At 39.7% G+C, this 15,734-nt stretch overlaps 1 protein-coding gene across 2 annotated transcripts in view; it reads left to right on the top strand.

Annotated features, from left to right (window-relative positions):
- Arid2 (AT-rich interaction domain 2) overlaps positions 1-15,734 on the top strand; it is a 144,120-nt gene that overhangs the window by 125,599 nt on the left and 2,787 nt on the right. For both annotated transcript variants that reach the window (XM_050127849.1, XM_050127857.1), the window contains 5 exons: positions 1,090-1,228; positions 1,314-1,399; positions 2,654-2,777; positions 2,868-2,959; positions 15,497-15,734. The exon at positions 15,497-15,734 is cut by the window's right edge and continues 2,787 nt beyond it. In XM_050127849.1, coding sequence (XP_049983806.1) covers positions 1,090-1,228; positions 1,314-1,399; positions 2,654-2,777; positions 2,868-2,959; positions 15,497-15,638 — 583 coding nt within the window. In that variant the 3' untranslated portion in view covers positions 15,639-15,734. The remainder of the gene's footprint in view (positions 1-1,089; positions 1,229-1,313; positions 1,400-2,653; positions 2,778-2,867; positions 2,960-15,496) is intronic.

Here is a 15,734-nt window from a genome sequence, read left to right as displayed (position 1 = left end):
TCTCATAAGTCACTAGTAGTACATTTCCATTTAAAGTATATATTAACGGCATCCCTTAACCAAGATGCATTCTGAGACATGGGGATTTAGTTAATTCTTCATCGAACAGGCATCATGGAGCCTGTATTTATAGAAGCCTATATCTGCTACACACGAAAGCTCTAAGTAAAAGAAAAAATTATAATAGATAAAGCAATTACATATGTTATAATTATCAAGTGTCTTATTTTATGCATTAACTATTGTCCTTTGTATGGCTATTGGTTTATGCCAACTTCTGTACCAATTGGCTACAATGTCACTTAGGTGATAGGAAGTTTTTGGTCTCATCATACTTTTATAAGTTATGTATGCAATCTGTCATTAATCAAAACATCATTATATAACCCAAAAATTATTTTCAGATAATAATGTAATAGACTCTCAGTGAAATTTGAACATAATAAGAATGTCCCTTGTGACAGCGTTCCAGTTGCGTTTGTTTCATGTGTGTGAGATATTTGGAATGCTAAGATTGTCTTTTTTAATTCGGTAATTACATTCTTCTTTAAATCTGTTTTTAAATATTCAATATCCTGGACTGATATTAATTTGAGATGCTGGATATATTATATGCATTAAAAATTGATTCGGGACTAGAAAGATGGCTCAGCATTTAAAAAAGAGACTTGGGTTCTCTTCCCAGCTCCCACATGGCAGCTCACAACCATCTGTAACTGTAGTTCCCAGGGATCCAACACCCTCTTCTAACCTCTGGGGGCACCAAGAACACAGATAACACATATACATGTGTACAGGCAAAATATTTATACACAGAAACATAAGTCAGTTTTTAAAAATACTTTTTAATTTATTCAAACATAGACACAGTTATGTAATAGCCAAAAATAGAATCTAGTGCCCTCTGCTGGACACTGCAGGTGCCTGCACAGATGTGTGTGTGCACACACATGCTACACATGATCAAAAATAAAATCTTTTTAAAAAACTGTAGCCAAGATTTCTTAAGAATTTTTAAAAATCTATTATATCAACATGATTTAAAGAATTTATCTGAGTGTCAGGTATTTTTGCCTTCTCTTTTCCTAGGTGGTTTCAGACACCTTCACAGGTGTTCTACCATGCGGCTACTGAACATGGAGGAAAAGACGTTTATCCAGGGCAGTGTCTTTGGGAAGGTTGTGAGCCTTTTCAGCGGCAGAGGTTTTCTTTTATTACCCACTTACAGGTATACTTTCTTGATGCTATTTGCTTAGTAATTCATCTGGTTACATTAAAGGTTATAACATATTTTTTTTTCTTTTCTCCTTAAGGATAAGCACTGTTCAAAGGATGCTCTGCTTGCAGGATTAAAACAAGATGAACCAGGACAAGTGGCAAATCAAAAATCTTCTACCAAGTAAAGAAAATTAGTTTCCTTACTATCGAGCATAAAGAACAAGCAGTCACTGCAGTGGTCAGGGCACTGAAAAAGTAAACAGCTAGGCAAAACACAAGAACAGCACAAAGAACCTTAGCGTATGGGAAATCCAAAGCCTGTGTTCCAACCCAGCTCTTACTACCAAGCTAGGAGATTCTGCTCAAACTACATACATTCTCTCCTTATCTGCCTCTTTGTAGGTATCTGTTCCCATAGAGGTTGCACTGTGTGGTCTGTGAGGCAGCCCTGACTCTGGAGAGACACCCGTAGGCTGACAGATAGCACTGGAGGAAGCATTGTGAATTAGAAGAACTATTAGGGTTTTTTTTTAAAGGGCGTAAACATGTATTTAACAATGGGAAAGAGATTTCTTTATACACATACATGCATACATATAAACATATACATACTATACATTCTGGCTTACATATGAAGATTATATATTTTGGAAGTGCGGTATGTTACTGGGAATTGAATTCAGGACCTCTGGAAGAGTAGCCATCTCCCTAGCCCCCTCTACATTATATTTTTAATATTCAGAATTTATTTGAAAAACATCAGAAATATCCCTGGATTACAAGTTTCAGAAGATGCACAGTTTGTTAGACTACATCCTCCAGTGCCTTTTCCACGCTGCCTTCCAGCTCAGCAGGTGGTACAGCTGGTCTGCTTGGCCACAGACACTGGCAGTGGTTTAATTGGAGGTTTATACTATAGTCTCTCAGTCCTTCCACCCTATGTCTTTAATAAAAATAGCGGACAAGAACTGGTTGAAAGTCAGACTATTAAGAAAGCACCGTATGTGAATACAGTCCTTAACACAAGTTCTGATCCACAGGTCAGCTTCTTTTGTAATCTTAAATTGCTGATGTTTCCTCCCTAACACATAGCTTCACAGCACTTTCAAAGATGAGAGCTCTACAACTTTGGTGCTGGGTTAAGTTACTGTTATTGCCTCCTTTCCCGGGATAGGAACTTTAGAGATGGATTGTGCAGTACATCTGTTGTTTGCTTTGAAACTGATGGATTGCGTGGTGTATATAGTGCTTCTTGTATTGCCTCAGGCAGGGACATGGAATGTTCAAGGCCAGGTCGAGCAAGTAGTAAAACCCTGTAAAGAACAGGCTGGAAAATTCAAGCCCTAAAACAGAGACCTGTTTGTGTGGGCTGGCAAGGGGGTGGGGTCACAGTTGTCTGTCTGTGCAGTTAACATTGTCTGTCTGATCAATTTAGGCAGCCAGCTGTAGGGGGCACAGGCTCAGTTCCTAGAGCACAGAAGGCCATTGCCAGTCACCCCAGCGCCGCACTCATGGCTCTTAGGAGAGGCTCAAGGAACCTTGTCTTCCGGGACTTTACAGTAAGTGCTCCTTGAAACCCTTGTCTGTAAAGATGTGGCCCTGTGGATTTAGATCTTTATTCTTTTTTTATATTCTCCGTTCTTTTTAAGGATGAAAAAGAGGGACCAATAACTAAACACATCCGACTAACAGCTGCCTTAATATTAAAAAATATTGGTAAATATTCAGAGTGTGGGCGCAGGTGAGTAATCTGTTTCCATAATCAAAGCAAACTTACTGTATTTCTCTGTGTGAGTTGATGATATTACCTATCTCTTATTTGCTTTTTTTTTTTTAATTGATTTGTGAATGTTTCCAAAATCTTATGGTAAGGCCAGGTATCATGGTCTCTCCAAAGCCAAAAATAAAGTGGAAACTACAGAAAACAAGCCTTTAACTTATTTTATTGTCAATTTTCTTCCTGGCTACAGCATTTACAGAAGAAAACAAAGTTCTGAGGACAGAACCTGAGTGCTTATTGGGGAAAAGAGGGAATTGGCCATTTGCATCACGTGAAATCAATTCAGTTCCATTTGACAGTTGGCATTTTTAAGCCTATCAAAGCCATGAATATTAGGATCACTGTAATACTTTTGATGTTTTATAATTACTTTCTAATGGACTTCAGCAACAGCCTGATCTGTAGATAAATTTTTAAGTAGAAATGACTCTTTATCCTTGCAAGAATATGTCCTGCTATATTCCTCTAAAAGCAGTGGTTCTCAGCCTTCCTAATGCTGCAGCCCTTAAATTCAATTCCTCATATGGTGGTGACCTCAACCATAAAATTATTTCATTGCTATTATGAGTCATAATACTCCTCTGCAGGGTTTCTCCTCAGCCCATCTTCTTGCTACTCTTTCCATATCCTCAACTGAGCAACCTAGAAGCTATCAAGGTACCTCTTACTAAATAGGCCTATCTCCTACAAATGCCTCCTATCTACAGTCAATCAAATTGTTTTAGGTATTATAATATTTAAAGTAGATTTTCAAAGAATAAGAATTGTGGAATTACAAAAGAAGATATTTGTACTATACCAGCTCTTTAAATTTTTGTGATAATTTTTTAATTAAAACATAACTGCATCATTTCTCTCCTTCATTTCTTCCCTCCAACTCCTCCGTGTCTGTTCTTGCCCTGTTCCCTCCCATATTCCTGGCCTCATTTTCTGTAATTGCTATTGCTATACACATACAACACTCAACACACACATAGTATTGTTACTTGTGTATGTATGATTTTAGGGCTGATGACTTGGTATTAGATAACAGATTAAGGGGGTTCATTCCTGGGGAAGACTATTTCCTCTCTCAACAAGCAGTCCATGATTGCCTATAGTTCTTTGTCTGTGGATAGAACACATTAGAATGTCTTGGTACTGTACTTGGGTGAGGTCTTGTTTAGGCAGCCATTTTGTTGGTCTTCATCAGTAAAGCTTCCCTGTCATTTGTTGGAGACATAGCCTCACAGCAAATTTCCTGTTCCTTTGCCTCTAAAATTGTTCTGCCTGTTCTTCAGTGATTCCTGAGCTAGAGCTACATCTAGCTATGGCTGTGAGCATTCAGAGTGTAATCAGAAATTATTCTGATCTAATAGAGTTGTAGGAATAGGTTCTCTTCTAAGGTTTATGCCCCCGTAGCCCTAGGTAGTTTCCAGCACCAGGTGTGGTTTTCTCCTCTTTAAGCAGGCTTTAAGTCCAATGTTGTACCCTTAGAAATAATCTGGTTGTCCTTGTGATTTATAGACTATCTTGCCATGTGCTGGCCATTATTGTGGTTGATAGGCTTCACATCCATGTAGGGCTATTAGTTGCTTCCCTCCCTTGGAAGCTTACAGAGGACCTTCCAGTGCTATGGAAGTTAGTCCTCAGGGAAGACACTTTTAGGTCAGATCCAATTCAGATCCTCAAGTCCAATCAAAATCCCCATGTCATTCTTCACAGAAACAGAAAAAAACCTATCCTGAAATTTATGTGGAATCATAAAACACCCTGGATAGCCAAAGGAAATGTGAGAAGAACAATGCTAGAGGAGTAATAATTTCAGGATATGCTACTGAGTAATATAACCAGAGCCAGTGTATAGGGTACTGGCATACATGTAGACTAAGGGAACAAATAGAAGACCCACATATGAGTACACATAACTACAGACATCTAATACTTGACAAATCTGCCAAAAACTTACACTGGAATAAAGAAAGCATCTTTAAAACAGTGCTGGAGAAGCTAGCAATCCACGTGCAGAAAAATGAAACAGACCTGCATCTATCACCTTGTACAAAAACTAACTCAGGTGGACCAAAACCTGAACCTGAAACACTGGAAGTGCTAGAATAATGACTAGATGGTAACCTACAAGACAGAGGTATAGAAAAGGTCTTTTTGAATAGGATCCTATATGCTCAAAAATTAAGGCCAACAATTGACAAGTGGGTCCTCATAAAACCAAAAGGCTTTTTCACAGCTAAAGAAACAACCAATCTAGTTAAAGAAGAAGCCACAGAAGTAGGAGAGAATCTTTCCCAGCTAGACAAAGATCAAACAAAATGACAGCAAATGCTGGAGAAGATGTGGGGGAAAGGGAACCCTCATTCACTGTTGGTCAGATTGTAAACTGGTAAGGCCTTCTAGAAATCAGTGTGGAAAATTTAAAAAGCCAAAAATAAATACCATAGCACCCAGCTCTACCATTCTTGGGCATATGCCAGTAGAACCACACATTCTGCTCCACAAACGCCTGCTCTGCCATGTGCATTGCCACTCCATTCACGTAGTCAGGAAACATAAACAACCTAAATGTCCTTCCGCTGACCAATAGGTAACAAATGTGGGGTTCACTGTGGAACAGTACTAACCTGTAAAGGAAAATGAAATTAGCGGATAGACGGATAGAACAAGAAAATATAGGGAATGAAATAACACAGACCTAGTATGACAAATATTGCAAGAATAATTTTTTGTTAATGTGCAACATGAAAAGTATCAAATTGGTTTTGTTGGAGGTAGTGTTTAGTTTGGGTGTTAGAGGTTGAACATTCATAATATTTAAGTAATGATTTTGTTATTGTTGTTGTTTTTTTGTTTTGTATGTTTTCGAGACTGGGTTTCTCTGTAGCTTTGAAACCTGTCCTGGAACTCCTTAGACCTGGCTGGCCTTGAACTCAGAGAGATCCACCTGCCTCTGCCCCAGTGCTCAGATTAAAGGCGTGCACCACCACCCGGCTAAATAATGACTTTTTTAATGTTAAGGCTTACCCGGCTCTGTCAGAACACCAGTGTCTTCTGTATTTCTTCCTCCTTCCCCACTTTCCTTCCCACCCTCAGTTTTCTGTTGTAGCCTGCTTTGCAGCCACAGAAAAACTAGTGCGCGTTCCCCTTCACATTAGACTGTCTTCGCCTCTGCACATCTGTTGCAGGTTCTGCTGTCCTTCCTGTTAGTGTGTCTGCTATCTCTGAGTCTGTGCAGATGAGCACTGCTTTCTATAGCCTTTTTTTTTTCATGTGTATGGGCGTTTTGTCTGCAGGTGTCTCTTGGCACTATATGTGTGCAGTACCCACAGAGGCCAGAAGAGGGTGTTGTGTCCTCTGGAATTGGAGTGGTTGAGAGCCACCATGTGGGTGCTGGGAATTAAACCCAGGTCCTCTGGAAGAGTAGCCAGTGTTCTTCACTGAGCCTGCTCTCAGTCCCTGTAGCCTCTTATGTTGAATTTCATTCCCCACTGGTTTGTTCTTGTTCTGTTTCTCTAAGCTGTCTGTCTTTGGATTTTTAATCTCTGTTCTGTAAGCATTTTGAATGTTCAGACTGTCCCTGTTACAGCATGAACATTAGAATACTGCCCAAACACATCTTAGGAAATCTACATCTGGGCTTCCTACCCCCATTGCTGGTGTCTTCCTCTGGCCCTGTTCAGATAACTCTTGTGTCCTTTCTGCTGCATGTGGAGCTCTTTGAAGATAGAGAGATTGGGTGTTTATTTAAATTGTTGCTTTTTAGTGACAGTCATTCAGTATGTATGTGATAGACAGAAGGAAGGGGAACTGGCAGGTTCCTTTCCTGCCAGAGATCTGATTGGAATTTGTGTAATGGTTAGAGTTCCCAAGATAACTTTTCCTTAGGGCTGTTCCTTCATGGAAGCTGGTTGCATGCTTGGGCTTGTATGACAAAGCCCATTTCTCTGACTATAAGTCACACAGCCAGAAGTTATTACTTTGCCCTGTTCGTTTCTGGTTGACTTCTTGTTTTGCATGTAGATTGTTGTCATGCAAATGTATTCTGGAATGTCAGTTCTTAGGGTCTCGGAATAGTGGCTTCCTACAAATGCAAGCCACCATCAGGCAAGATTATGAAGGGTACATTAGGGGATTGCAAATTTGAAGTCAGCCTAGGATGTATGGTGAGACCTTGTCTCACAGCAGCCCACCAAGTTCTTCACATCCAGCCCATCTTGACTGTGTCCTTCCCGTGAGCATTTTCTGTGCTGGACCTTTCTGTGTCTGAAATCCCAGTACATGAAGGAGAATATAAGGAATCTCTTTGCTAGTGAAATAATACTAAAACATATTTCTATTCTTAATAAGAACATTTAGGTTAAGAGGTAGATGTTAGTTTACCTTTACTTCAACATACAGTACCCTGCACATGGAAAATGGTAGCTGTATTTGTTTTAATGTCAGGATCTGATAGTTTGAATGATGCATTTTATCCCTTCTCATTGAGTTTCAGCTCTGAAGTCTCAAAATTTGTTTCCTTTTGATAACTGAATAATACTTAGATCTTATTTGAAAATCAACTAGTGCTTTCTAAGTGCTTTTTTAATTTTATGTGTATGGGGGTTTTCCTTCACACACACACACACACACACACATGTTCAGCACATGCATGCCTGGTGCCAGTGGAGATCAATGAAAAGTATCGGGTCCCCTAGAACTGGAGATGGCTAAGAGTCTACCATGTGTGTGCTGGGAACCAAATTCGAATCCTATGAGAGAGCAAGAAATGCTGTAACCACTGAGCCATCTCTGCTATCCCCAGATAGTCCTTTTGACTAAATACATTAATCATGAGCAATCCCAAAGGGAAATTAAGAAAGTATCACACTTATAACAACATCAAAAGAACAAAACACTTAGGAACTAGCTAAATCTGGAAGTTTATATGTTGAAAATAATAAAATATTGCTAAGAATTTAAAGGATACATGAATAAATAGGAGGATAGCCCATGTTCAGTGGGCGGAAGGTCAAGTGCCAATATAGGCACTGGAGAAATAGTGCTTAAGAAAATTGTCTGCTCTTCCAGAGGATCCAGGTTGAGTTTCCAGCATCTGTATGGCTGCTCACAACTCCAGTTCCAAGAGCTTCAGTGCCCTCTTCTGGTACACAGACATTCATGCAGGCAAAACATATATATAAATTTATTTTTTAAGATTTCCCCTATCAAAGTGACAGCAGTTAGTTTTTTTGGAAATAGATTAATCCATCCTGAAAGGGACTCAAAAAGGTAAAAATAATCTTGACAAAGAACAACAAAGTCAGAGTGCTCATAGTCACTTCCTGGTGTTAGAACTCACTGCACAGATATTATGCCTGTGCTCCTGGTTAAAGACAGGCAGCTCGAGAGAGCAGAGGAGAGGCCCCAGCGCGGACCTTACCACACAGCTGAGAGCTCTTGAAGAAGGCTCCCAGTTTCTCAGTCTCAGGCTGTCTCCAGCAAATGATGTTTGGAAAACTAGACTTATATTTGTAAAAGAAATTGAACAGCTGCTATTGCCATATATATCCTGGCTCAAAATAGATGAATGAGTTGCATAAATGAGCTAAAACTACTAACCAAGTAGAAGCAAACATGAGGCAAAAGGCTTCTTGTACGCTAGAAGTGAAGCAAACAGAATCCGGACAAACTGAACTTCATGAAACTAAAACTTGCACATCAAAAGACATTGTCAACAGTAAATGGCAAATCATAGAGTAAGAAAATGGTTGAAAAATCACATAGTTGGTAAGGGATCCTTGTTGAAACTATATACAAATGTCCTGGCTGCTGTGGAAACCTGCATCAACTAGCTCTTCAAGGAGAGAGATATCATAGGGTAGACTTAAAGTGGGGTGCTGCTGCACCATTAGAAAGGAGAAAGTGCTAATGAAGGCCACAGCTGTGAACCTTGAGGAAGTCCTCACTAAGTAAGCCAGGCATGTGGGATCGGTGTCCCAGTTCTGTGTGGTTTCTACCAGAACAAGCACAGACAGACCAATTAAGCCCAAGGTTCTCAACTGTGGGTCGCAACATCATTGGCAAACTTCTGTCTCACATTATGATTCATAACAGTAGCAAAATTACAGTAATGAAGTAGCAAAGAGAGTAATTTTATGGTTGGGGTCAGCACACCATGAGGAACTGTATTAAAGGGTTGCAGCATTAGGAAGGTTGAGAACCACTGAATTAATGTGAGTTGGGAAGTGGGAAATTGTTTGATATATAGAATGATCTGTTATAAAATAAAAGGGCTGCAGATAGTAACAATAGTTACACTACAGAATCAATATACTTGATGTTATCTAATTGGTTAAGTTCATATTATATGTTTTTTTTTCATAAAAATGAAAAAGTAATATAAGAAAACAGACTTGGAAAGAATGGGAAATGACAGCTAATGAGCTTGGGTTCTGGTTGGGGTGTACAGAATACTCAAAAGTGATGTAGCTATGCTTGCACCATTACCAATGGATTCTTTTAAGTGTGTATGATGATAAACCATGTGTCAGAAGAACTGTGGAATCCCAAGTCATTGTAGAGCTTCCAAGAGCAGTTCCATGCCTCCTCACCTCTGCCTTAGTAGCTTTCATGAAATTAAGCAGATTCTTCTGGTATTTTCCTAATGTTTATTAAGAATATGCCTATGGAGCTGTGTATTTGTGGCACAGGCCTTTAATCCCAGAACTACAGAGGCAGAAGGAGGCAGATCTATGAGTATAAGGCCAGCCTGAGTCTACAGAACAAGGCTACATAGAGAAACCCTGTCTTTTGTCTAGATGTGAAATTCTGATTTGGAAAAATATTTTTGCTGCAGGTCTTCCCCAGCTGTGCTGTTAGGGTTCAATGGCATTCTAGGTCACATTTCTTTGCATGTGGTCTATTTTTCCACTCCGAAGTCTACCATATTTCTGGCTTTCTAAGATATAGTGACTGTGGTGTCTTATAGGTTGTTTTAAGTGTTACCAAAACAATTGTACATATTAATGAGGTGTTCTGTGATGCTTTGATACACACACGCACATTGTATAATGTGTAAAGCCCGTCTTCATTCTTTTATCTTTTTGTTTTGTTTTTGTGGTACAAGCGTTCAGATTCCATTCTTCTGCCTCTTTGAAATCTACAGTAGTCCACCTTACATTACAGTAGTTCATCTTACATTCCATACAGTCGCACCAGAGCCTCTGGCTCCAAACAGTGCCTTAGTACTCACTGATCAACCTTTCCCCAGTTTTCCTCCCCATACCCTCCTCAGACCCCGCTAAGTACCATCTACTCAGTTTGATTGAGTTCAGCCTTTCTATGCATAAGGTCATGTAGTCCTTGTCTTTCTGTGCCTAGTGACTTTTCACGCTGTATGGTGAACAGCAGTGAACTGTAGACACACTTGGTAGGATGTTTGTTTTCATGGCTGATTAGCATTTCATTTATGTGTGGATCATGTTTCCTTGTTCGCTCATTAGTTGATGAACACTTCAGATGTTTCCAGTTCTTGCTCTTACAAATGGTACTGCGGTAAAATGGCAGAGTGCTTTAATTTTGTTAGCTTTTCATTAGTATGGATATACAGAGCGAGGTGCAAGCCAGTGCCAGGGCTACACAACGATACCCTGGCGGGAGAGAGGGAAGAAGAAAAGAAAAAGATTGCTTTTGGAACTGTGAGTGTAGCTGGAGAGATTGCTCAGCAGTTTAAGAGCACTGGTTGCTCTTCCAGACGACCTAGGTTCAACTCCCATCACCCATATGGCAGCTCACATTGGTCTGTAACTCCAGTTCTAGGGGATCCAACACCCTCACACATACATGCAAGTAAGACACCAATACACATAAAAAAATAAATAATTCTAAAGAACTGTCATGAGTAGGAACATGTGACAAGAGGCTACTCATCCTATGACTGTATTTCCTCCAGCTCAGGCCAAACAGCCAACACTTGCACACACATAGCCCCAGTGATGTACTCAGAGTGTTAGTACATTGATGGATAATAGATGAAGTAAAAACTGCTTTCCCAAAGCTCAGTCCCTGCACAGAATAGCGTTCAGCACACACTTGACACCTAGACCACAAGATGGCCTTTTCTGTTTTGTCAGGTATCAGTACTGTTTTCCTGGGCTTCTGCTGATTAGCAGTCCCACCAGCAGTGCGCATAGCTTGACTTTTGATAATAAAATAGCTATTGCTGTTGAGTGGGGCAGTATCGTTTCCTTTTGCATTTCTCTGGTGACTGATACTAGGCCATATAGCTCTCAACAATTTTTATATCTGTTTTTAAAGAAATGAGTATTTAAGCGAGTTGCCCATTCTTTAATTGGGTGGTTGGCATTTTGAGGTTGAGATTTTGCTGTCCCTTAGATGCCCTGGCTGTTCCTGTCAGATGCATGCTCTACAGGTAGCTCCTCCATGTTCTCTCACCCTCATAGTTAGTCATTTCCGTTGCTGAGCAGAGATTTTCTCCTAGAGCATTGCCTGTTCCATGACCAAGGGTTTGCCTTTCTATTTTCTCATAACAGTTTTATATCTCATAGCTGTCTTGTCCATTTTGCATTATTGTTTTCATTGCTGCAGGATTACTTGTGGACCAACCCTCACTTGTTTTCTCCAGTGTCTGTGCATCTTCTTCAGCTGGTACAGATGCACAGGTGATTTGGTGCACTGTTGTGTCTGTGTTTCTGCCAGTCCCATGCTGTTCTGGGTTCCCTAGGTCTGGGTGCTTATTTCACTGAGCCCTTCAGTTGAGTGGATGTGTTGAGTATGGATTCATATACTTTGATAATGACAAGTTTTCATGTTTTTTTTTTTATTTCTTTTGGCTTTTAATTTTTTTTCTAATCTCTTCAGGAAATCTTTTTTACTTAATCCTCAAACCTGTGGGGTTGTCACTGTTCCTTGAGGGCCTTATTTGTTCCCAGCTGCAGTTTTATGACGTCCTGACAGTGTTGAGTTTGGTGGCTGAGGATGCTAATGCTCGTATTGTTCAGATTTTTTTACTGCTCTTTTGTATATTTATTCTTTCCTCAAATGTTTGAGTACTTTAGGGATTCCTTTATATTTTAATAATAAGATCTCTAAATCAGGCATGACGATGGACACCTGTCACAGAAGGATGGGTCACGGGCTGGATGGAGGTCAGTGCGGACCTCATTGCAAGATCATATCAAAATACAGTAAAGGGAGAATGTGAGAGCGGGCAGTTCTGGCTTGCAGTTGCCATCTGTAGGTGATCTCGGTGCGCTAGCTTATCCATTAGCAGTCCCCAGTGTCAGTTCTGTAAAGAGGAATTTTGTTTTTTTTCTCTCCATGGAAAATGCCTCTAATTCTCTCACCTTTTGTGGGTAAGCAGTTTTAAAGACAGTTAAAATGAGGGTTTGCATTTTGGAAATGAGATTGAAAGGGGTCCTCGGTTTCTCTTAATCCTGTTCTCCACTCTAATTAACTCTCCTTCCCATCTCCAGCAATGCCCGTGTCTAAAACCTAAGCTTTTCTGTTTTGTTTCTCAAGACAGATTTCCCCTTTTATACATTTTTTATTGATATTTATTGAGCTCTACATTTTTCTCTGCTCCCCTCCCTGCCTTTCTCTTTCCCCCTTTATCCCTCCCCAAGGTCCGCATGCTCCCAATTTACTCAGGAGATCTTGTCTTTTTCTATTTTGTACTTCCCATGTAGATTGTATCTATGTAAGTCTCTCTTAGTGTCCACATTGTTGTCTAAGTTCTCTGGGATTGTGATTTGTAGGCTGGCTTTCTTTGCTTTATGTTTAAAAACCACCTATAAGTGAGTACATGTGATAATTGTCTTTCTGTGTCTGGGTTACCTCACTCAAAATAATGTTGTTTTCTAGCTCCATCCATTTGCTTGCAAATTTCAAGATGTCTTTATTTTTTCTGCTGTATAGTACTCCATTGTGTAAATGTACCATATTTTTCTTATCCATTCTTTGGTCGAGGGGCATTTAGGTTGTTTCCAGGTTCTGGCTATGACAAAGCTGCTATGAACATAGTTGAGCACATGTCCTTGTGGCACGATTGAGCATCCTTTGGATATATACCCAAAAGTGGTATTACTGGGTCTTGAGGAAGGTTGTTTCCTAATTTTCTGAGAAATCGCCACACTGACATCCAAAGGGGTTGTACCAGCTTGCATTCCCACCATCAATGCAGGAGTGTTCCCTTTTCCCCACAACCTCTCCAGCATAAGTTGTCATCAGTGTTTTTGATCTTGGCCATTTTTACAGGTGTAAGATGGAATCTCAGAGTTGTTTTGATTTGCATTTCTCTGATGACTAAGGATGTTGAGCATTTCCTTAAGTGTCTTTCAGTCATTTTAGATTCCTCTGTTGAGAGTTCTCTGTTTAGGTCTGTACTCCATTTTTTTTAATTGGATTATGTAATCTTTTGGTGTCCAATTTCTTGAGATCTTTGTATATTTTGAAGATCAGCCCTCAGTCTGATGTGGGGTTAGTGACGATCTTTTCCCATTCTGTAGGCTGTCGTTTTGTCTTGTTGACCGTGTTCTTTGCTTTACAGCTTTTCAGTTTCAGGAGGTCCCATTAATTAATTGTTTCTCTCAGTGTCTGTGCTGTTGGGGTTATATTTAGGAAGTGGTCTCCTGTACCAGTGCATTCAAGTGTACTTCCCACTTTCTCTTCTATAAGGTTCAGTGTGGCTGGCTTTATGTTGAGGTCTTTGATCCATTTGGACTTGAGTTTTGTGCATGGTGATAGATATAGATCTATATTCATTCTTCTACAAAGACAGATTTCTTTATCTCTTGGTGCTGGCTTTTTTTTTTTTTTGGTAGTATATAAGCTTTCTTCAGACTGCTTGGTTTTCCTAGAAGATAATTTGTATCTTAAAATGTTTCTATTAATACAACTTAGGCCAGCATGTAAAGTTGAAAATTCAGGGGGAGAATAAACAGAAAGAATTTAGGTTTTTATATTGATTTTTAACCTTATAGAAATGAAGGCTCAGGATGTACCTGGGTCCAGGTGGTAATGCATGTGCAGGGACCACCCCCACCCCAAAACATTGAGTTTGTTTTCTTTGGCTTTGAGATAGGTTTTTCTATAACCCTGGCCTCAAATATAGAGAGGTTCATCTACCTCCCAAGTACATGCCTCTCAGCTGAGCTGTTTTTTTTTTTTTTAGAAAAATTAGATAATTTTCAGTTGATTTTAAAATTTGTTAAATAAAATTTTGAAATAAGTCATGCATAGAGTCCACAAAGCAGAATTATGTTGAATTTTTGGAAAGTGGTAACGCACAGAAACAACAGTAGAGTACCACCCCGCCCCATTGTCCTAATCAGTAATATATACTACAGGGTATTTTGCCTGACTTTGACTTGATAGAAGTTGTCTCAGACAATGAGGTTTTTCAGCAGGAACTGTGAGATTGGTTTCTGTAGTTACATGCAGCGGCACTTTGTTCATATTGGAATAGAGTTATGCTTGCTGTTTTGTTCCCTTGGTGTCCACATTTTACTCCTAGTCATGGGCAACGAAACTAGGGCCTCGGACATTCTGTGCACGCGTTCCACCACCCAGCTTTCTCCAGTCTTCCACATTGTGTTGAGCTAGATTATTTTTCTGTGTCCATGCTTTACTTCTCTACAGTGTTTTCATTATAATTTCAGAAATATTTTCACTATTTTTTCCCTCCTGATTTTGTTTTTCCTCCTGATTTTGTTCTTTTTCAAAGATGTACGCATGTCATTTTCTGCATTTTGCCTACATTCATGTGCATGCACCACATGTGTGCGCTGCCTACAAAGGTCAGGTATTGGATCCCATAGTACCAGAATAAAGAAAACTGAGCCACCTGATATTGGTGCTAGGAACCAAACATGGGGCCATTTCTCCATCCCCTCCTCTGGTTTCCCTTACCCAGGATTACTTGAATGAAAACAGTGAAGATCTGGGATAATCTCTCATTGTTGTTCGACTTGTTTTCCAGATGTTTAAAATGAAAGTGTTCAGACTTCAGCCCAACTTGAATGAAGTGTGCAGTGAGGATTATACCATTGCACACCTTTCATGTTGTTAGTGTGCTTGCCTTAGCCTCCTGTCCTTGTGTTCACTCTTCCCTTCCCAGCCCTCTCAGTACTCCTCAGCCACATCAATACTGTGACCTTTGTGACAGGAAATTTCAAGTTCATAAATGTTTTTTTTTTCTTGCCTTCAACTTTCTGATTTGTGAAATTTCTAAAACCCTGAATGAAGATACAGAAATAGGTTGTGTAACCTTTTGTGTACACAAACCGTGCCTAGCTAGAAAGTCAATTGAGTTCAGGGGCCAGAAGTTGGCGTTAATGTACTCATTAGTGAACTCTGCTTGTTCCTCCTCTTTCTACAAAGCTGTATTAACGCTGGCCGGATATGGAACTGTAGGGTGTTTCTATTTTAGTTGTATAATCTGTGATAAGGAATCTAAACTACGATCCTGGAGACTGATAATTTGTGTTGTGTTTTTTTTTTTTCTAGATTGTTAAAGAGACATGAAAACAACTTATCAGTGCTAGCCATTAGTAACATGGAAGCTTCCTCCACCCTTGCCAAATGCCTTTATGAACTTAATTTTACAGTTCAGAGTAAAGAACAAGAAAAAGACTCAGAAATGCTGTAGTAAATCGTATCCCACTTACACAGCGGGGACTCAAAAGTCAGATACATTTCACATACTGTTACTGAAGAAAGCACCAAGTCTTAATGGAGCAGAGAC

The sequence above is a fragment of the Alexandromys fortis genome, unplaced genomic scaffold (assembly GCF_014885135.2).
Source record: "Alexandromys fortis isolate MF-2015 unplaced genomic scaffold, M_Fortis_MF-2015_v1.1 scaffold_28, whole genome shotgun sequence".
Classification (NCBI taxonomy): Eukaryota; Metazoa; Chordata; class Mammalia; order Rodentia; family Cricetidae; genus Alexandromys; species Alexandromys fortis.
This window is presented reverse-complemented; position numbering and strand designations above follow the sequence as displayed.